The 22,032-nt window shown below is 38.9% G+C and overlaps 1 protein-coding gene, 1 long non-coding RNA gene and 1 pseudogene across 3 annotated transcripts; 1 reads left to right on the top strand and 2 right to left on the bottom strand.

Annotated features, from left to right (window-relative positions):
* Positions 1 to 1,057: 1,057 nt before the first annotated feature.
* LOC111875912 (uncharacterized) lies at positions 1,058 to 2,155 on the bottom strand. The gene has a single exon (XM_023872438.2). It carries the CDS (start codon positions 2,153 to 2,155, stop codon positions 1,058 to 1,060), a length of 1,098 nt encoding a protein of 365 aa, XP_023728206.2.
* Positions 2,156 to 5,026: 2,871 nt separating this feature from the next.
* On the top strand, positions 5,027 to 6,999 carry LOC122196695 (uncharacterized). Of its 2 annotated transcripts, none has more exons than XR_008229949.1 (4): positions 5,027 to 5,210; positions 5,661 to 5,744; positions 5,853 to 6,710; positions 6,786 to 6,999. It is a non-coding gene; the product is annotated as an uncharacterized LOC122196695 (long non-coding RNA). The 2 variants fall into 2 exon arrangements; XR_008229950.1 differs by lacking the exon at positions 5,027 to 5,210 and adding an exon at positions 5,228 to 5,582.
* A 9,003-nt stretch (positions 7,000 to 16,002) lies between these two features.
* On the bottom strand, positions 16,003 to 16,987 carry LOC128132024 (vacuolar cation/proton exchanger 5-like; annotated as a pseudogene).
* Positions 16,988 to 22,032: the final 5,045 nt, after the last annotated feature.

Below are 22,032 nucleotides of genomic sequence, written 5' to 3'. Positions count from 1 at the left end.
TGTTCATTTGGAAATAAATTATTGTTGATGCTTGGTTTCCTTCCAATTCCGCGCATATGCCCACGTCTCTCACCAAGGGCACGAGCGAGACATTGTTCTTCATTTAGCTTTTCGTTCTCCCGAAGCTCTGACTGCATCAACATCTTCTTTCGTTGAATGTTTTCCTAAAATAAAGAAAACAATAAAAATACATTAATTAAAAAAAATAACTAAATTTATACACTAAAATAATAATAATAATATACCTTAAACTAACTATAATAATAATAATAACATATTTATCAAACAACTTATTAACTTCGTTTATTACTTACCCAAACTACTTCTGCTTGCGGTGTACACCAACCCCGACTTTCTTTAAATCGCATCTGTCTCCAACCCTCGATATGTTGCGGGTCTTCTCCTTCTTTTGTCTATAATAAGCCAAAAACAATTAATATATTTATATAAGTGTTAAAAAAATTATAAAATAGAAATAAATTTAATTACCTCCTCACGTCGTCTGTCTGCATATGTTTTACTTCCACAAGAACTCGTAATTTGAAGTTTAGACCTGCTTTCTTTACATTCTTTGCACTGCTTCCTATAACCCTCATCCAAAAAAAGAAGATCAATCATATTATTCCAAGCTTCGTCGTCCATATCATCCGGTGGACATTGTCTAGCACCTTCAACATCATTATACCCACCAACTCTATCAAAATAATCTTTCACTTGATGTCTGTGCTCTTTATAAGCTCTTTGACAGTTGCTCTGTACAGTCGCTCGAACGGCTTCCCACAAATATGTACCCCGATACATATCAAGATTAAAATTTGTCTGCAATAAAAAAACAAAATTAATTTGTAAAAAAATATTTAAAAAGTTTAAATTTTTCACATATAAAAAGTATTTTGTACTTACTTCAATCTCAGGATACATAGCTTCATAGTAATGGAAAGGAACACGTCTCCAAGTCCTATAATGGAGTGGTACATGATCTACCACAAAGTTTGAGATAAACCTTGTCAACATTTTGCCATTTGTATTTATGAATCTATAGGTCCTCCCTCTAATATCAATATCCACAGGTAAAGGTTGGCCACTGTGCTTGAACTTTTTTCGCATATTTAAGCATCTTCCTTTTCCACGTCAACGCATCGGGTTTACTATAAGTACTATTGAAGTTGCCGAATGGATTGAAGCCATCAACAGCCAAACCTAGACAAACATTTCTAGGTTCTTTAGCAAACTCTGGATATCTTTGATCAAAATCTTGCCATGACTTCCCATCAACCGGATGATACATCATACCATCTATTGAGCGTCCAGTATTATGCCAACTCATATCTTTAGTTGTGAATCTGGAGCTATACATTCGTCGAAGTCTTGGAGTCAAAGGAAAGTACCGCAACACTTTTTGTGGTACTTTCTTCCCCTTTGTAGTTGTGTCCATCCACCTACTCTCCTTACAAATCGGGCAATTCTGCATGGAACCGTTCTCCTTCCAAAACAAAGCACAATCATTTTTGCAAGCGTGGATCGATTGATATCCTAACCCTATCTTTCTCAACTTCTTTTTAGCTTCATAGTGTGAAGCTGGAATTTTGCTCTTCGGGAAAGCAACTCTTAGCAACACTACAAGTTGGTCAAACGAACTATTTGTCCATCTATTGATCACTTTAATATGCAACAACTTTGCCAAAAGGTTTAAGGCAGACATATCGCTACATTCAGGGTATAACTTGGTATTGAGCTCCTCAAACAAATCATCAAATTCCAGGTCTATACCTCGCCCCTCCTCGTCTATATTTTCTTGATTTGTATTTTGTTCCGCCAAAACATCATCAATTACATCAAACATCTCATTACTTGTGGGCGTGTTTACTGGAATGTTTGTTCTTGGAGTCGAATTGTAGCTTAAATCCGAAGAACCAACATGTTTCTCACCGTGATGAATCCACATAGTATATGTTTCTAGAAACCCAATGTCATGTAAGTGGGCATAAACCGTAGGCAAAACATGTCGATACGAATTCACACACATTTTGCACGGGCAACGCACTTTGCCTTTGGAGTTGACATGTTTCTCAGCAATCTTCATAAAGTTTTTAAGACCTTCCAAGTATTTTGAAGACATTCGGTTCTCTCTAATCCAACTCTTATCGATCGTCATTGTTGTTTCATTATTAAAAATTATATTATATTATATTATATTATATATATATATATATATATATATATATATATATATATATATATATATATATATATATATATATAGTTATCGAAAGTTAGATTGTATTTGGGCTATATAAATAAATATATACCCAAGAATGGATAGACAGAGTATTCACAATGGTTATGAAGAAGAAACTTAAACTAAAAATCAACAATTCAACGTGTTTTAATAAGAAAATCATATCAATTTGATTTTATAATTTATTTTATTTTATTTTAATCTTGATATTATTTTGATTTTAAAACTAATTTAATTTGATTTTATAATTAATTTGATTTTGTTTTAAATTAATATTAATTTGATTTTAAAACTAATTTAATTTGATTTTACAATTAATTTAATATTTTGTTTTTATTGATTTTTTTAAATTAAATCACATTTACTTTCTAATTATTTTCAAATTACTAAAAGTATGTTGCTATTAATAACCTAATTAAGCTAAAGTCGTAATGACCAACATTAAGTCACTAACAAAATTAAACACTCAAATTGTGAAGTTTGTTTGCTAGTTCTATAAGGTTGCATATAAAATCAAATTGTGAAGATGATTCCTTGAATTTCTTTAGTTAAGTATTGTTTTTATGTATTAATTCAAAATATAATGTGTACATATAGCTTACCCTTAAGTTTTTTTTTAGAGTTTCTAGTTGTTTGGGTTATATCATTGTAGTTTTTTCCTTTATTGTTCTTATTCATTTTTATATTTATATATGGTTGACATTGTTTCATGCTCTTTGTTAGTGCTTTCACAAATTGTATGTCTATGTAGTTTAAGATTTTTTGGCACTATTGGGAAACTAAATTAATAAGTGTGATTGGGTTCTTATCACACTAATGCACTAAAATTATCATCTAATGCACTAAAATTATCATCATTTAAAACCATTCATATCAATGCAATTCAAAGTGGTCCTTATGTTATATATATATATATATATATATATATATATATATATATATATATATATATATATATGTATATTTATATATTACATTTAGATTTAACTTTGCCTGGAAACATATCTAATCCACTAAAATTATCATCATTTAAAACCATTCATATAAATGCAATTCAAAGTGTATACATATTATGGTCTATGAAAAAAAAAAAACCATTGCATCGATCGTCTCTGTGGTGTGGTATAGTTTAGGAGGAAATTAAAAAAAAATCAATAAACTAACCTCAAAATGTGGTTAATCACTGGAATTCCATTTCTATGGGGGTGGTGAACCTTCTTCCCAACCAATTGAGAGAAATGGGGCTGTGATTTAGGGCTCCATATTATTACAAATCAATGACCAAACTATTAGAAATCAAGAAGCAATCAAGCACCAAAACCCTTACCTTGGTGGTAGATGAACTCGAAAGCAGCTGGAAGACCTTGAGATCGCCGACAAACTGTGAGATCAAAATGGTGAGCTCGACTGCAAAAAGAAAGCTAAAAGGGTGTTTTGTTACCAGGGAAACCCTATACCGACGACATGTCGTCGGTATAGGTCAACCAGAACGTCGTCGTATAGCTTTATGTCATTAAAAAATAAAATAAAATAAAAAAAAGATTTCACGCGGATCGGGGCCCCCTTTTACCAACGACATGTCGTCGGTATTGCCTGGCGAAACGACATCGTTCCCATATTCTGCGACACAGATTAAAAATAAAAGGAAATTAAATTTTAATCAACCTATACCGACGACATGTCGTCGGCATAGGTCGACAAAAACGACGTCGTCTTGGATTTTCGCTACAAGGAAATAAAATAAATCGAAAATATTTTTTTAGAGCATTTTCCAGACGACAAGTTGTCTGTAAAGCTTTTCAATATACCGCCAACATTTCATCTTTTCTCGCCACCGACGACATGTCGTCGGTATAGCCCTTCTGGTCAAAGTTTAATGGTCAATGTTTTTTTCCTTTGTACCGACGACATGTCGTCGGTATAGGGTAACTTTTGCCGATGACATGTGTCGTTTGGATAGGTGTCGTCTGCACAGGATGAAATTCTTGTAGTGGTCTTCTTCACCCGTCTTCTTCAATACCTGCAACTGTGATAAAAAAAAATAATAATAAAAAAAATAAAAAGTAAAAAAAATATATTAAATGCTTCAAACGGTCACAAAATTGACCAGCCAATTACCTTTCGCGTCTTCTTCCATCCTGGACTCTACGCCACAACCAACCCACCATTAAAGGGGGCGGTGTTCACACGTGGAGAGGAGCTCCACGTAAGCAATTCACGCATGGACTCCTCTCCATACCGGATAGCCTCACAGTTGGTTGTATCTTCCAAAGACATGGTAGTTCTCCTTCAACCAACGGAATTAGCTTCTTTCTCAGTCTGCCCAAACCATGATCGGTTGTATCTTCCAAATCGACTCCTCAGTGTGATCGGTTTCTTCAAGAACTGCAAATCAGTTTTAATTCAACAACTGCACCGCACGTATCCATGATTGCGAGAAATCAGGCAATGTTTCTTAACTGTCCCGCCTATATAAGCTTCGATTCACTGTAAATGCTTCAATGTTTTTATCAAGGGCTTTTATCAAAGGAGTTGATCCGTACACAACAATTTTTCTCCATACACGCTTTAAAATGTTGTATTGTACAAGTATATAATGCATGAATTGTTGTGTATGGCAAAAAACTGTTGTTAACGAATCATGTATTCTTCTTGCTCAATAGGTAATGATCTTTTGTTAGGGTTTTGCATAGTTTCTATTCACAAAAGTTAGAGACCACAAACGTATTTCCCCTATATATCTCTCAATTTTGTTTTGAGTACACAGGGAAAAAGCCATTTCTTGAATTCATTCCTTCCACGACAACAATGTGGTAATCTTCTCAAAAATCATACTTTACCCCTTATAATCGGTCAACTATGTATATATTTATCCCTAATTTGGTTATCTACGAATGATTTAGAGTTTTTCTTAATCAACAAATGGAGAAATGGTATAGCAACCAGAAGATGGAGCATGAATCTTATTCAGGTAATTTTCAACCATAGTAGAATATTCTTCGCCAAAGAGGTGGGACGAACATGTCATGTTTACATCATTTTTCATCTTTTTCTTTATTTTATTATAGCTTTTTGATCACGCACACATGGTGCTTGACAAAATTCCTAACTCATGTATAGGACGAAATTCTGCAATATATGTTTTGAACTTCATGTAAGTTGTACATTCACATGCCAATTTTTTTTTTCTTTTAGATATCAGTTTCTCTCTTGAAATGTTATTAATGGTGTGCTATTTTTTAGCATGTCAATCCATATTAAACAAAATTTCAAAAGGTCGTAGTGTTTTGTGTTATGTTGGCATGTTAACACTTGTCACACACCATCAGCTATCTTCTATTATGTTAGTAAATTAAATATCTATTAGTGTTTGTCAAGTTTTTCTATTAATATCTCAAGCTTGACCTCAATGTTTTGTCAGGAAATTATGTATTCGTTCACTCTCCTTCTCGAGAACCACATACTATCATCAGAAAACTATATTGATATGATTTATTGCTTGAAGGTAAATTAGTAATCTGTCTAATCAAGTAATCATGGTCTTCCATTCTTTATGTTAAAGGGGGATAGCAAAATTGTTTGAATGATTCATTTTTCTATTTTCTTTGAATAGATGGAATCAATTACCCAACATGTTGGTTCTGAGATGGTAGTTAAGCATTATTTTCAATATCATTCCTTCATAGAACTTGACACTTGACTTGAACCTGAAGCTGCAAGTTTGCAAGAAGGGGATAGTTGTATACGACAGCTGTAATCAGAATGAAAAAAAGGTAAGTTCTTCATGAGAAATTGTTTAGACTATCTACCAAAGGTCTGAAATACCCCTGATTCAATTAGACTTGTCAAATAGTTGAACTTGAAAGGCACTTTATCCTTTGGGATTTGGGTATGCATAATGCATGGTGAGTTAATAGGGTTGCATAAATAGCTATAAAAAAATTACCATTTTAGTGTGTTTTTCAAATTGTTTCAAAAAAGAGTTCAAAAAACCTTTTAATAATGATAAAATAAGGAAATTTTTCTTCTGTGGAAGTGAGTCATGAGTTTGTGGAGACAGAATATTACAATGATCATAGTGGTGTTGACAAGCAACAACACATAGTATAAGTTATAATTATTTAATATATTTCCCTTTTTATATAAATAAAAATGTCTCATTAACTTTTCTACACTATAAAAGGGGCATAAATGAATCTAAAATTCTTATCCTTTTGCAATTTAAGTGTATCAACAGTGTATAGTAAAAACCAAAAACTTTTGTCTCCATTTTCCTTATAGGCAAATGGAAATACGTGTATTTTGATTTACTGCACTTTCAATTTCTCTAATATCAAGACATTCTACCTATAAAATCTAGCAATTATAGCACTTTACTATTGAGGTAGGCCGTGAATTGGACAATATGCATCATGCTTCATGCAAGGAGAATCCAACCACTAATGAGTGGACCCCAGCACCTACTGACATGGTAAAACTTGAATTAACTTTAATTTTTTTAAATATAAATAATTTGAAATAGATCTTGGTGAACTTTCTATTTCAGAATTCTTGTCTCTGATAAACATCAAAGGAGCGATAATTGAAATGGACTATTTGCTTCAGATGTTGAAATCGAATAGCAAGACAAGTAGATGACAAACAAGTTTTGTGAATTTAAGGTGTTTTATATTCCTAAAAATGTAAAATATTATCAAACAGTTTCCAAAAATTGTCAAACCTTGTATTTTCATTGTAAATACAATAGAGGTTTTCCAGAAACTTTCCTTGAATTTTTGATATGGTTAACTAATTTTCAAATTTTTAAGTCTTTATAACAACATAAATTCACGAAAAATAGCATTCAAAGGATAAAAATTCTCAAACTTTTTATTTAACTGTTATTAAACAATACTAAGCTGGGAAAAATATAAAAGTGGATTTTTAAGCTGTATAATTATATTTTATGATTTTTGAGCATTTATTCCAATAAAAACTTAAATAAATAGAAAACAGTTTCCAAAATTACCCAAACTTTTTATTTAACTGTTATTATACATAAATAGGCTGGGAAAAATATAAAAGATATTTTTCAGTGGGTATTTCTATTTTTCCTTGTTTTATTCCTTTAAATAATCATTAATTGAAGAAATAATATTAAACAGTTAAAATAAATTACCAAAATTTTTTGTAACATCATTTACAGTATAATTAACCTGGTAAAAATACCAAAAGTGGTTTTCATATTGTATAATCCGGTTTTAGGTATTTATGTGCATTTAAGTGTATTTAAGTGTATTTAAGTGTATTTAACTTTAGAAAATAGGATAAAAATAGTTTACAGTAGAGAAAAATTATCAAATTTTTTATGTAACCTCCTAATGTACAACATGATGTTCTGGTAAATTTTCATGAATTTTGGATAATCAGAACTATTTTTCTTATTTTTAGGTCATTATAATTACCAAAAATTGGGAAAAATAGTAAGGCATGATGAAAAAATTTTCTGAGTCACCCACCACAGGTAAGGCTGAGAAAATGGTTAGATACAATTTTCACACTCTCTAAAGTGGTTTTGTGATTTATTATACCCAAACAAAAAGAAAATCGGAAATCATACCAAACAGCAACAAAAATCGATGAAATTTAGTGAGGGGTCATTATTCACCATAGGGGTCATCCATGAATTTATTCCGGATTTATAGACCTCTGGAAGTATTTTATGTGATTTATGCCCTTGGTTTCTTGCAATAATTTTAATAAATCAAAGAAATGATAAAAGCTCTTGGTATTTTACAGATTATCACATGCATGTGAGGGCTTTCAAAAGGAAAAATGTTCAAAATTTATTCAGAAGGGAAAATAGGGGTATTGAACCCAAACAAGTTAAGAAATGTTGCACATTATAGTGCATTAGATGTAAATGTGGCTGAAGTTCATGAATTTGTGTAGCACATTCTGTGGGGTTTTAAGCCACAAAATTTCAGCCATCATTCACTGGATATGTTAAGTTTCTAAATTATTTTTCCCCAGATTTATGGTTGGGTTTAAGGCCACTGATCACGTAAGGCAAAAATGGTGATCAAAGAAAAAGAGCTGTTCGCGCAACCATTTTGTAAAAATTGCCAAAAATCTGATATTTAATATTTTACAGTGAGACCAGTTGGGTTTGAAATTTAACTCGTGGAACTATCCAATACAAAAATAATATCAGGATTTGGTTAAGCAATGACCGAGTTATGGCCGTTCAAAGCTGAACAAAACAGTCTGGCAGATTGTGTAACGACCCGTCTCCGGTATGATGATTCCATAGTATTTAATTAGAAGTCTGCAAGAGGGACTCGGCGAGTTCATAGCCTGACTCGCCGAGTAGGGGCGGGATTTCGAGCACGTGTTAGTCGGCGACCCAGCGAGTCCATATTCGGGACTCGGCGAGTCTGCCTGCCTGGAAGAAACCCTAAATCCCCGGGTTGCTCACTATTTAAGCCACCTTATAGCCCCCATTCTCGCCTCCTTCACCCTCAAAAAGCTGTGAGAAAACCCTAATCCGTCCTTGAGTGATCTAAGTGTTCTTGTGTTAAATTTTTGAACGCTTGAAGAAGGAAAAGAAGAAAGGAGCAAGGAGAAGAGTAGTAGAGCAAAGATTCAAGGGCAAATCAGAGTTCTTTGAGGTATTCTTCGGATTTCCCCCTGTTTTATGCTTTAAACCTCCATTAGAACTCTTCTAGATCTAGTTTGGTGCTTTTCTCAAGCCTTATGATTGTATGGATACCCTATTATGTCGAGATATCCTTAGATCTGTTCATCTAGGAGTTGTAGAGCCCAGATGTATTGCCTTTTTGAAGTTACCTTGCATAAGAACCCTAGATTTACCCTTTTAAGTGCCTTTTTAGCCTTTATCTCCTTTTTCATGTGTTTGTACACGTAAAGTTGGAAACTTTACGTGGTGAATCAGCTTATTGGACTCAGATCTATCATTTGTATGTAATGGATTCAAGCAGAATCGAGTTTAGAATAGTTGCATGGTGGTGACTCGGTGAGTCGGAAGAACGACTCGGCGAGTCGAGTCGCGAGTCCCCGATTTCTTCCTTTTTGAGTGATGCCGAGTGGGACCATTGAGTAGTAAAGTGGACTCAGCGATTTCGAGGTCAGACTCAGTAATGGAGGGACTCGGCGAGTTGTTCATACAACTCGGCGAGTCCAAGGCAATCTTCTTAAGCTCAAGAACAGCTCGTCGAGTTGTTCATATGACTCGGCGAGTCGGATGCAGATTGTCTGAGTTCTTGGATCGAGAGATTACTCGTCGAGTCGATGCTATACTCGACGAGTAGCCACGAGTGGGGTTGTGAAATGAGATTAGAGACTCGGCGAGTTGGCGGCCCAACTCGGCGAGTCAGGTCAACTATGAGTTGACTTTGACCGAGAGGGTTGACTTTGACCAAGGGTAAAAGAGTCATTTTACCCCAGTGCAGTGTTTAGTATTTGATTGAGTGTGTTTATGGATTTGTAGCCGGGGAGATACCGGAGCAGCAGCAGTTAGCTTCCAGAGCCATTCACTCAGCAGCCAGTTCACGAGGTGAGTGTCCTTCTAGTAGGAACGGGTCTAAGGCCACAAAGCCGGCCCGTTTAGCTAGCAGTCAGCTTCGGACCTCGGTCCGATGTAGTAGTTAATATGTTTGATGCCTTTGTGGTTCAGACAGGGTTATGCGGTTATACTAGATGATATGTTTATGCTATGTTCAGTCAGCTTCGGACTTCGATCCGACGTAGGCGACAAGGTCCCAGTCAGCTTCGGACTTCGGTCCGATGTCAGCTTCGGACTCCGGTCCGATGTAGGGGACGAAGGTTCCAGTCAGCTTCGGACTTCGGTCCGATGTCCTAGTCAGCTTCGGACTCGGTTCGATGTAGGGGACGAAGGTCCCAGTCAGCTTCGGATTTCGGTCCGATGTTCCAGTCAGCTTCGGACTTCGGTCCGATGTAGGGGGCAAGGCCCCGGTTAGCCGGGCTTCGGTCCGATGCAGTGGGCAAGGCCCAGTATGTGCTTTATATATATTTGTGTGGTATGTGGTAGTTTGGGGGAGCTCACTAAGCTTTGTGCTTACAGTTTCAGTTTTGGTTTCAGGTACTTCCACAAGCAAAGGGAAGAGCTCGGGATGATGGCATTGCACACACCATAGCTACAGTTTTATCCTGGGAGTTGATCAGCTATCTTAGATATGTTTTGATATAGTCGTGACACCGTTTTTCCCATTTGTATTTTAGTATGGTTTTGAGACTTGCAACACATGGTTTTATTATAAGATACTCTGATATATGATTTTTGGTTATATTAAAAATGAAATTTTCGGGTCGTATTTTTGGGTCGTTTCAAGTTGGTATCAGAGCCTTGGTTTGAGGGATTCGGATACAATTCCGGGTGTATCTGAACTCAAACTAAGGAAAAAAATAAAAGGTTTTTGAAAAGAAAAATGTTTTCTAAAGGAATTTTAAAAGCGCTTAGAAAGAAAGGAAATTTTTCTTAAAACGAGATAAGGGTGTGGTGCATGCGATCAGCCGAGCTCAAGTAAGTACTCCCAAATTACTCATACAAGTTATTTGTTCAATTTCAGTTTCAGTAGAACAGCATGCTAGTATAGGACTAAGGATCTAGGAGGATGCCTTATGTGCCTGCTTTATGTGTTACAGCTTTATGAGTATTGCATGCTAGTATTGAGTAGACAGCAGTAGGATAGCCTATTTAGGTTATGCCTAATAGTATGAGCTTAGCATTATATGCTAGTACAGTTTCTCGTTATGAGAATAGTTTTGCCTGAGTATGTTTCCTTTATCCGAATGCTGCTTGCTTTGTGCTTTGTGGGACTCTGAGTGGTGGGAATTAGCCATTAGGTGAATACGTCGCATCACATGTGATCAGGGTTAAATAATCTCAAAGTGCTGGATTTGGCCCTATTGCGCAGCTCTTGTCTGAGTCCAACCGTTGTAGGGACGAGTCTTTTACTCGAAGGATTATCCGAGCCTCATTGCATGTGATGGTATTCAGGTGGTGGCTAAATAGCATTTACGAGGAGGCCTTCAGCAGCTGAGGACTGGTTTGAGTGGAGTCATAGATTTCCCTAGGGCAAACCTAGGAAGAGAGTAGCAGAGATCAGTAGTAGTAGAAGTGACTTGGTGGAGTCAAGGCAGTTCTTGAGGAAAGTACGGATAGATTAGGAAGGTAGTATGGGCCCGTACTACTGAAAGCAGAGGATCCGTACTCGAATCAAGAAAGGCTGAGACAAGACCAGGAAGCTAGTTGTAGTATCAATGATCCCTTGAGATATTTCAGTTTTCTGATGTAGTTGTGATGTGTTTCAGAATGGTGGTTTTGCGTTCGAGACCAGCAGTCGGCAATGGAGGTGCCGGGGAGGGATCAGGTTTAGGCTCGGGGGACGAGCGCATGGATGAGCAGACCCGAGAGTTTCTTTCTTCGGAGATTACGCGCATCATTATAGAGCAGACTCCTGTGATCTTCGGTTCGATCAAGGAGGGAATTCTAGAGCTGATGGATGAGAGATTGGGCACCTTCCGTGCCGAGGTGGCGGCCATGATGGGGTCGCGCACCCTTACATTCAGGGAGTTCAGGGCATGTGGAGCTCCGGACTATCATGGGGCGCGGGACCCCATAGCGAGTACTAGATGGTTGGCGGATGTGGCCAACGCTTTCCGCACTAGCAGGTGTCCCGAGGGGAACAAGGTCAGATTGGCGTCCTGTCTTCTGAAGGACAGGGCACGTGATTGGTGGGAGGAGGTCGGACATACCATAGGAGATGATGCAGCATTGGACGCCATGACCTGGGCTGACTTCTCTACCAGGTTCAGGGCAGAGTTTGCACCGGTTATTGAGGTACAGCAGTTAGCTAGGGAGTTTCAGGACCTCACCCAGACTACAAAGACAGTGGCGGAGATCACCGCCAAGTTCAGGGAGAGGGCTCTTCTCGTTCCTCAGTACGTAGCCGATGAGGAGATGAAGAAGGCCCGTTATCATGAGATGTTACGGAGCGATATCCGCCAGTTTGTGAGCCGGTCCAGTTGTAAAACGCTGGATGACATGATTGCCAGGGCTCGGGAGAGGGAGATTGATCTCGAGATGGAGAAGAAGAGGAAACCGGAGGCGGTTTCGGGTACAGGCAGTTCGGGCAAAAAGCCCAAGGTTTCAGATCACAGGTCCAGGAGTCAGCCGAGCCACGGTCGATGTGGCAGGTGTGGGAAGATGCACAATGGGGTGTGCAAGGCAGGGAGTTTCGGCTGCTACAAGTGCGGTCGGATTGGGCATTTGAGCAGGGATTGTACGGCCCCTGCTACTGCCGTTGCAGCATCAGATCTGATTTGCTTTCAGTGCAATCAGAGGGGACATAAAAAGTCCCAGTGTCCGAGTTTAGCCGCAGCAGGGAAGGTAGCTGCACCTGCCCCTGCTACCTTGAGGATTACAGATGGCCGGCAGGGCCGAGCTGATGCGCCAGTGGCGAAGAGTAGGGCGTTTCAGATGACCACAGAGGAGGCGCGAGCGACTCCTGATGTGGTGACGGGTATGTATCTTCTCTTCATCTCTTTATTATTATTGATCGATTATTGCTTATGATTGTATGTTTTATTCAAGGTCGTTCTCTGTGAACGGCATTTCTGCTATGGTATTATTCGATTTGGGAGCTACCCGATCATTCGTATCGCTTGCGCTTAGCAAGAGATTTAGTAGAGCTCCAGGGGAGCTGGATTGTCCATTAGAGGTTGAGATAGCGGATGATAGGACCGTGAGGGTCGGCAGAGTGCATAGAGGGTGTTCTCTTCAGTTATTTGATGAGCAGTTTTCAGTGAATCTGGTACCTATTCCCCTGCGAGGGAATAAGGTTATTGTGGGCATGGATTGGCTAAGCCCCAATGGGGCGGTGATTGATTGTGAGCTTCAGCTAGTGAGGGTTCGCACTCCCAGTGGGGGAGAGTTAGTGATTCAGGGCGAGAGGCCGCAGCGAGGACCGACCTTTTGTTCCGCCGCAAGGGCGAGGCGCTATGTTCAGCAGGGTTGCGCCGGTTTCATAGCTTACGTTTTGGATGCCCGGGAGAAGGGCAAGACGACAGTTGATGATGTTCCTATAGTGCGAGACTACCCGGATGTGTTTCCCGAGGATTTGTCGGGGATACCTCCTGAGAGGCAGGTTGAGTTCAGGATCGACCTGATTCCTGGTGCGACTCCGATAGCCAAGGCACCGTATCGACTAGCTCCCCCTGAGATGCAGGAGTTGTCTACGCAGCTGCAGGAGCTGCTAGACAAGGGTTTCATTCGGCCGAGCAGTTCGCCTTGGGGAGCGCCGATCCTGTTTGTGAAGAAGAAGGATGGGTCCACTACTAGAAAAACAGCCTTTTACGACGCTCATTGCGCGTCGTAAAAGGCTCAGACGACGCGCAAATGCGCGTCAAGGAAGGCCCTGTCATAAAGAGAGACGACGCGCATTTACGACGCTCATTTACGACGCGCAATTACGACGCGCGTTTACGACACGCAATGCGTATCAAGGAAGGCCCTGTCATAAAGGAAGACGACACGCATTCGCGTGTCGTAACCTTACGACGCACATGTTAATGACACGCAATGCGTATCAAGAAAGCCCCTGTCAAGAAAGGCCATATCATAAATGAAGACGACACACATTTTTGCGTATCGTAAATTTAAATGTTTAAAAAAAATAAATTTATATATTTATTAATTTTTAAATTAAATTTGCATTTAATTTCTTATAATAGAAATAAAATACAATATACAAAAAATACAATCCATTGCATAATGTAAAATAAAATTTCATACTCAAAAAATAAAATAAATTGCACAAATTATAATGTCATACAAAGAATCATTCAAATGTTAAACAAAAATAATACATTGCTAACATGTGTTATACATTCCTATAAAACTAGCAAATAATCATACAACTCTGTTTCTTACTGGAAAGGAATGCCAAACATGATTACAAGTCTCCCTTAATCTTGATTACTCACCTGCTTAAGTAGAATGCTGTTGTTGAAAAGGTTACCTAGCAACAGAGAAAAACACAATACCTCTCCCACAATCACAACATCATTTACAGAAAAGGGATGTCAATTCGAGTATTTTTTTTACCAAATTTCCGTCCTTCTTCCCTCATATCCTCTAATATTTCTTCATATTCTCCATCATCCATCAATTTATCAGCATTGATCACCTTCATTGCACCAAAAAAACCATGCTTGCTTTTACCAAAATTATTCAAAAATATCATATTTTCTCAAAATGAGGTTTTCCACATTAACCAACTCCAAACATTTTCTCAAAAATATTATTTAAACATCATTTACATTTTTTCTTTTTAAAAAAGAAAAAACATAAGGTACCTCAGTTAAACACAAAACTTTAGTTGGAATCTCATCAGGTAATCTAGGTAATCTGGGAAGATTAAACCCTCCAACTTGTAAGGCCATTTTCGACAAATAAAAACATGAAGTTTCAAAGCATTGAACGTACATAAATAATAATAATAATAATAATAATAATAATTAATAATAATAATAAACTCTGTAGTACCTGCATAGCTATATGTTGTTAAGCCTGGGCCATAATGGTCTCCTGTTCGGATTTCATCTGCCCGCTGCAGTAAAATAAAGAGCACCAAAAACATCAGATTTATCATAAACTTGTTCATAATAATAAAGCCCACATGGATTGAGAAAATTTTAAATTAATAATAATAATAATAATAATAATAATAATAATAATAATAATAATAATAATAATAATAATAAAGAGGGGCAAAAACGTCTTTTTGACTCTCATTTACCCAGGGGTAAGCCCAGCAGCAGCTAAATTAAGGTTTGGATTTGGTTGACTGGGGCACCACCACGATAACCACCACCACGTCCACGGTTCCATTAACGAAGACTACTTAGAAAAGATTCCAGATAAATTAATAATGAAGAAACTATAGGAAGACTGAAGATAATATTATTGAAAGTGATTATGTAAAGTGTGAACAAAGGGGAAGAAGATTCTCTATTGTAACTTGTTTCTTGGAGGAGATTCTCTGTTGCTAACTTGTCTCTTTTTAGACTCTCCACCTTGTTGTCTTAAACCAAAATGAAGACTTCAATGAGGATGCACACAACATCCATTGATAGCAGCAAATCAGGAAGCACAATGGTCCAATCCCATTCAAGTTTCTTTGGACCTATCAGCAAGATAAGAATACAAAATTCTTGTCATGATGGAAAGATTAAAAGCTAGTAAGATTTAAAATGAAAATGATTATAAAAATAAAAGAAAATTTAAACCAGCAGCCAATTAAAAGATGCATGGACCATTGTATTTGGCAGTAAGTAAGCCGCAACTGATAACCACAACATTAAACTTTTCAAAGAATTCAAACAGATACGAAATAATTTGGTCCAGGAATGTTCCTGGACCAAATGTCATAGTTGTTCCTAATGGTTGAACTGAATTCATAACAATCCATAAGTAAGGAATCAAACCAACTAGTTGCTTATAACTCTGTGATACTACATGCATTCAATATAAAATCACCGAAAGCAAAAAGGAAATATTTATCTGTTTTCACAAATCCTGCCACCAAAGCCCTAGGCAACACTACAATCCATTCATCTCGGTTAAGGTAGTAGTAGTATGCAATAATAATAACTATATGCCATCAAGGAAAGTCAAACTAGAACATACAATTGACTTGAAACTCTTTATAATGGATTCAAAGCTTTAAGGTTTATCTTCTGCAAAACCAGAGACAAAAGTCAGTTCCATAAACAATGTAGAAGAAAAAAGGTCTAGTCAAAAGTCAAATGAAAGAGAACAATGGCTATAACTTACGTATAGATAGAGGGTCTATATGTACAAAGAAACTTGCAGCAACTATCAAATAGCAAAACACAAGCATTACTCCCTTGAAGTAATTGGATGTTCCATCCTACAAATATATAAAAGAACCCTTTTTAAATGAAAATTTTAATTTAGTCAAATTTTTGTAAAAATATATGAATATGAGGCTTACTTGCAACATGAAAGCCACTACTAGAACTGTCATAATAAGAGTTGTTGTCTCAAAAAGTTGAAAATTTAGGTCCAAAGGACGCCCCATGATCCACCCAACAACCACACAAAATGGAATCTGCAGTTACAAACACAAAAATTTTAAAATAAAAGTTAGTATTTGTTTAAATTATATTGCTATTTCTTTAAATTAACCTTTCTTTTAATATATAGAGAAAAAAACACGTACAACAAACATAGATATTTGTGTTGAGGAGCCAATCGCGACTCCTAAAGAGATATCCTGCAAAGATTGTAACTAAAAATATTTAAAAAACTAAATAAAATGAATTATTATTCTTGTAATGACTAATAACTTACAAGCTTGTCTTTCATGACAAACATGATGGCACTTGCATGTTCTGTTGCATTTCCAACAATAGGAAGAAGTAGGCCCCATATGTAATAAGCACTACACAACTGCTAAATCTTGAAAGGCCCAATTCTGACTTTCCAAAATGCAATTCAGTGTGTGTGAAGTGAAGAATAGCAGGGAATAACAGACCCATCACTGCCATTAACAGCAACCCTGAGCTCATCACAACATTTGGCTGCAAAACGTGTTCCTTTTTAGGAAGAAAGATTCCTCCACAGAAAAACGTGCATCCAAGAACAAGCAACATGTTTGCCAAAATTGACCCTAGTAATGATTGTTGCACAACACGTAGCATACCATGGAATTGAATTCCTTCACCCTCCCCTAGGAATGGTGAAATACATCAAACAAGGAATTAAATTGTATCTCGAATATGTCAAAAGCATAGATTTTTTTTAAAAAAAAAATGAAGCAAACAAACAATCAAGCTTAAGTGGTATAAAAAGAAACCGAATTACTATGATGCATTTGTCAAATTCTTTATATTTTTAAGCAAACAGACTCACCCAAACTTGTTTTAAGCTTCAAAAATATTTCATCCCGACTCTTGCTTGAAACTTTACTAAGCCTATCCTGTAATGAGTGTCGAAGAGCACCTGTTGGTGGACAAAAAGAGCATTCAGATTCAATAATCACATATATATATATATATATACATATACATATATATATATATATATATATATATATATATATATATATATATATATATAACCCTATTACTAAATGTGTGTGTATGTGTGTGTCGAATTGGCTTAAGCCCTTAAGTATGACATGAGGACTCACTTGCAGACACAGGTTGGGATTTTCTATCAATCTGCATTACAATTGATTTGGTGCTTAAGTTACCATCCCTCTTTAATTCAATACATATAGGCGCGCAAGTTGCACCACCTTCACTAGTTGGCTGCTCAAGTTAATTTGAAAATTGAAATGACTTGTTTTGTTATCATAATGAATTAGAAAAAACATAAAGTGAATATATATGTCCATATTGAATATGAAAATAATGAAAAATGAAGGTCGAACCAGAGCAAGATGCCCAATCAAGCTGTTCAAAACTGCTGATTTACCTGCACTCTGAACAATTGGTAGCCCATAATTAGAAATGAACTATTTAAGATCCATAAATTGGTAAACCTGAAAAAGCAAAAGGGTAGGCTAGCAAGATCAGATTGGCTCCATGATTAGCTAAACAGTAGACCCCTAGCAGTTGATGAGTGGAGCCTGATCTAGTAGAAAGCATAATGCAAATTAATACTTCGACATATGGCATTAAGCAACAGTAGATGAGTTTCTGCTGCAAGCAATAGTTTTGAATCACCTATATGCTAAATTGGAATCTAAGCAAAAATAGTTCCCAACTACATTTAGAAAAAGATCCATCAAAAATAGGGATCGCAACAAAAACATATCGAGAGATCCACTGACTTAGTCAATCAACACAAAAGCAAGTAGTCGGATCAAAAGAGCTCATGTAAGACAAACTTACGGTATTGCCAAGAGCAACAAAATTAAGAAATGTGGAAGGGCGTTTTGAAGAAGACGATGAATTTGCATCAAAATCTTCATCGTTAAGCAAAGCCACAGCCTGCCGCATCGAATCTGCAAGTTGAGCCAATTCTTCAATCTACCAAGCTTGCACTGAGGGACTATAAGGTTAGGGAAAAAAAGTTGGATTGCTAGTGAAACAATCACCTGCGAATCGGAAAAAAAAATAATAAGAAGGGAGAAAAAGGGTTGTAATCGAACCAGAGGAAGAATAGGCACATCTTTTCTTTCGTCTTTTTTTTCTTTTCGCTCTCAAACTCTGGCTGTAAATAGAAAAGCGCGAGAGATATTGACAGAATAGACACAAGAGAGACAAAGATATTGATTCAGGTACGGTTGAGAGGTAAGAACATTTAATCATTTGAAGAAGAAGGAATTTAGATGGGCGAGGTGGGGACGAGGAAAACTTGTTTCCTGTGAGATCCAAAGCACAAAAGCCCTAGTTTTTCCAATTTTGGGATGGCGTGTCTTTAACATGTGAGAACGTGGGTGAAGGCGGGAGACCTAGGGCTTCTTGTTGGAGGCACTGGAGGTGGGTGAAGGCGGAGGCCCTAGGGCTTCTTGTTGCTAATTCAAAGATCAACATCGATGGTAGAAGGTGGAGGCATCAGTAGAAGGAACAAGGTAAAAAGAGAGGAGATCGAACCATTTGGTGTGAGGGGCGATTTGGAAGAAATCTCAAACCCTTAACCTTAAACATGATGTGAAGCAATTGATCCATAATCTTCTTCGTCTCCGTCAATTCCTTGGGCTCACATAATCGGACAATGGTGGTAAATGAAGCATTATTCGAGAAGGAAGGTGCATCGCCGTAGTTTGAGGCTAGAAGAGGAAATGAGGATTGGAGGTAGTGGATGTGGATGAGGGATGGAGACGAGGGAGAAGAAGGTGGGGGTTTAAAAAATTTGGGGATTTCATTTTCCCTCGGACACGCGCGTTTCTTAAAAAAAATATAAAACGACATTCACAGACGACGCACAAGTGCCTTCCGTGTTTTTAATATTTTTACATGAGACACTAATTTAAGGGTACTCAGTAATGTGTGACCTAAATCCTTAAAATTTTTGAAGAGATGATACTTTTTTAATGTCACTCTCTAATGCGTAACATAAATCAAAGAGCGTCGTGTTTTGCGCGTCGTAAAAGGCTGTTTTTCTAGTAGTGGTCGCATCGTATGTGTATAGATTATCGGGAGTTGAATAAGGTAACGGTGAAGAACCGTTACCCACTTCCGAGGATAGATGATTTGTTTGACCAGCTTCAGGGAGCGTCTTGGTTCTCCAAGATCGATCTACGCTCCGGGTATCATCAGATGTGGGTTAGAGATGAGGATGTGCAGAAGACTGCTTTCAGGACCAGGTATGGTCATTATGAGTTTGTGGTGATGCCATTTGGGCTCACCAATGCCCCAGCCGCATTCATGGATCTCATGAATCGCGTGTGTAGGCCGATGCTGGATCGGTCAGTGATAGTATTCATAGATGATATCTTGGTATATTCCAAGACGCAGGAGCAGCACGAGGAGCACCTGAGGGAGGTGCTGGAAGTTTTGAGGAGGGAGAGACTTTTCGCAAAGTTCTCCAAGTGTGAGTTCTGGTTGCGCGAGGTGCAGTTCCTTGGTCACCTCGTCAACCAGAAGGGCATTTTGGTAGATCCGGCCAAGATAGAGGCCGTGATGTAGTGGGAGATCCCGAAGTCTCCATCTGAGATTCGGAGCTTCCTAGGGTTGGCAGGGTATTACCGGAGGTTCATTCAGGATTTCTCCAAGATAGCAGTGCCGCTCACCCGACTGACCAAGAAGTCAGTGGTATTTCGTTGGGGGCCTGAGTAGCAGGCAGCGTTCGAGACCCTCAGGCAGAGATTGTGCGAGGCTCCGATCCTTACCTTGCCAGAGGGAGTAGAGGACTTCGTAGTCTACTGTGATGCCTCGATCACAAGTATGGGAGCAATGTTGATGCAGCGAGGCCATGTGATAGCCTATGCCTCGAGACAGTTGAAGCCTCACGAGGCTAATTATCCTACCCATGATTTAGAGCTGGGGGCGGTTGTGTTTGCCCTCAAGATTTGGAGACACTATCTTTATGGGGTTCGTTGTACTATTTACACGGATCACAAGAGTCTGAGGTACCTTATGGATCAGCCGAGTCTGAACATGAGGCAGAGGAGATGGTTGGATGTGCTAAAGGATTATGATTGTGAGATCCTTTACTATCCAGGAAAGGACAACGTGGTGGCCGACGCCCTAAGCCGCAAAGTGTCGGCAGCCCCTATCAGTGATCTGTGTTTGAGGATGACGGTGATCACTCCATTGTTGGAGCGGATCAAGGAGGCTCAGGTTGAGGGCCTCAAGGAGGAGAGGCAGAAGTGTGAGAGGATAGTGGGCCGATTAGCCTCATTTGATTATGACAGTCGGGGATTGCTGACGCTTCACGGGAGGGTGTGGATATCGTACTAGGGTGGAGTACGGCAGGTGTTGATGGACGAGGCTCATAAGTCTCGATTTTCTATCCACCCAGGGGCGACGAAGATGTATCGAGATCTTCAACCCGATTATTGGTGGCCCTGCATGAAGCGGGACGTCGCCTGGTATGTTGAGAGATGCCTGACCTGCAGGAAGGTCAAGGCGGAGCACCAGAGGCCTCACGGCAAGATGCAGCCGTTAGACATTCCAGTGTGGAAATGGGAGGACATCACCATGGATTTTGTCACCAAGCTTCCCAGGACCGCACGAGGAGTGGATTCGATATGGGTAGTAGTGGATCGGTTGACGAAGAGTGCTCATTTTATCCTGATCCAGGAGAGTATATCGGCAGAGAAGCTAGCTGATATCTATGTGCGAGAGATCGTGGCACGTCATGGAGTGCTGGTATCGGTGGTGTCAAACCGAGATGTTCGTTTTACATCCAGATTTTGGAAGCGGTTCCACGACGAGATGGGTACTCGTCTCCATTTCAGCACCGCTTTCCACCCTCAGACGGACGGGCAGAGCGAGAGGACGATTCAGACTCTCGAGGACATGCTCAGGGCATGTGTTTTAGATTTCAGGGGCAGTTGGGATACGTATCTTCCGTTAGCGGAATTTTCGTATAACAACAGTTATCATGCGAGCATTGATTGACCTCCCTTTGAGATGCTTTATGGGAGGAAGTGTAGGACCCCGATTTGTTGGGGCGAGGTCGGTCAGCGAGTCATTGGGAGCACAGAGGTGGTGCTCAAGACGACCGAGTTGATCCAGCAGGTCCGTAGTAGACTGCAGACTGCGCAGAGTCGGCAGAAGAGCTACGCCGACAGGAGGCGTTCAGACTTGGAGCTCCGGGTGGGTGATATGGTCCTTCTGAAGGTCTCACCTTGGAAGGGTGTCATCAGGTTCCGGAAGAGGGGCAAGTTAGGTCCCAGGTTTATTGGTCCTTTCAGGGTTTTAGCCCGGGTGGGTCGGGTTGCTTATCAGTTAGATCTTCCTGAGGAGCTTAGTCAGATCCACAACACCTTCCATGTGTCTCAGTTGAGGAAGTGTTTGGTGGATGAGTCAGCATTCGTTCCCCTAGAGGATATTCAGGTTGATAGCAGCCTGAATTATATTGAGAGGCCGGTCGCGATTCTGGATCGGAAGACAAAGACCTTGAGGAACAAGGAAATTCAGTTAGTGAAGGTGCAGTGGCAGCACCGGAAGGGGTCTGAGTGGACGTGGGAGGCTGAGGAAGAAATGAGAGAGCATTACCTGGAGTTATTTGCAGATTCAGCCGCAGCCGACTTCGAGGACGAAGTCTGAGACAAGTGGGGGAGAATTGT

The sequence above is a fragment of the Lactuca sativa genome, chromosome 2 (assembly GCF_002870075.4).
Source record: "Lactuca sativa cultivar Salinas chromosome 2, Lsat_Salinas_v11, whole genome shotgun sequence".
Taxonomy (NCBI): Eukaryota; Viridiplantae; Streptophyta; class Magnoliopsida; order Asterales; family Asteraceae; genus Lactuca; species Lactuca sativa.
The sequence above is the reverse complement of the archived record's forward strand: the minus strand, read 5'-3'. Positions and strand labels throughout refer to the sequence as shown.

Excerpts from the sequence above, each read along its gene's own strand:
- LOC111875912 (XM_023872438.2), bottom strand. The coding sequence starts at position 2,155 with ATGACGATCGATAAGAGTTGGATTAGAGAGAACCGAATGTCTTCAAAA.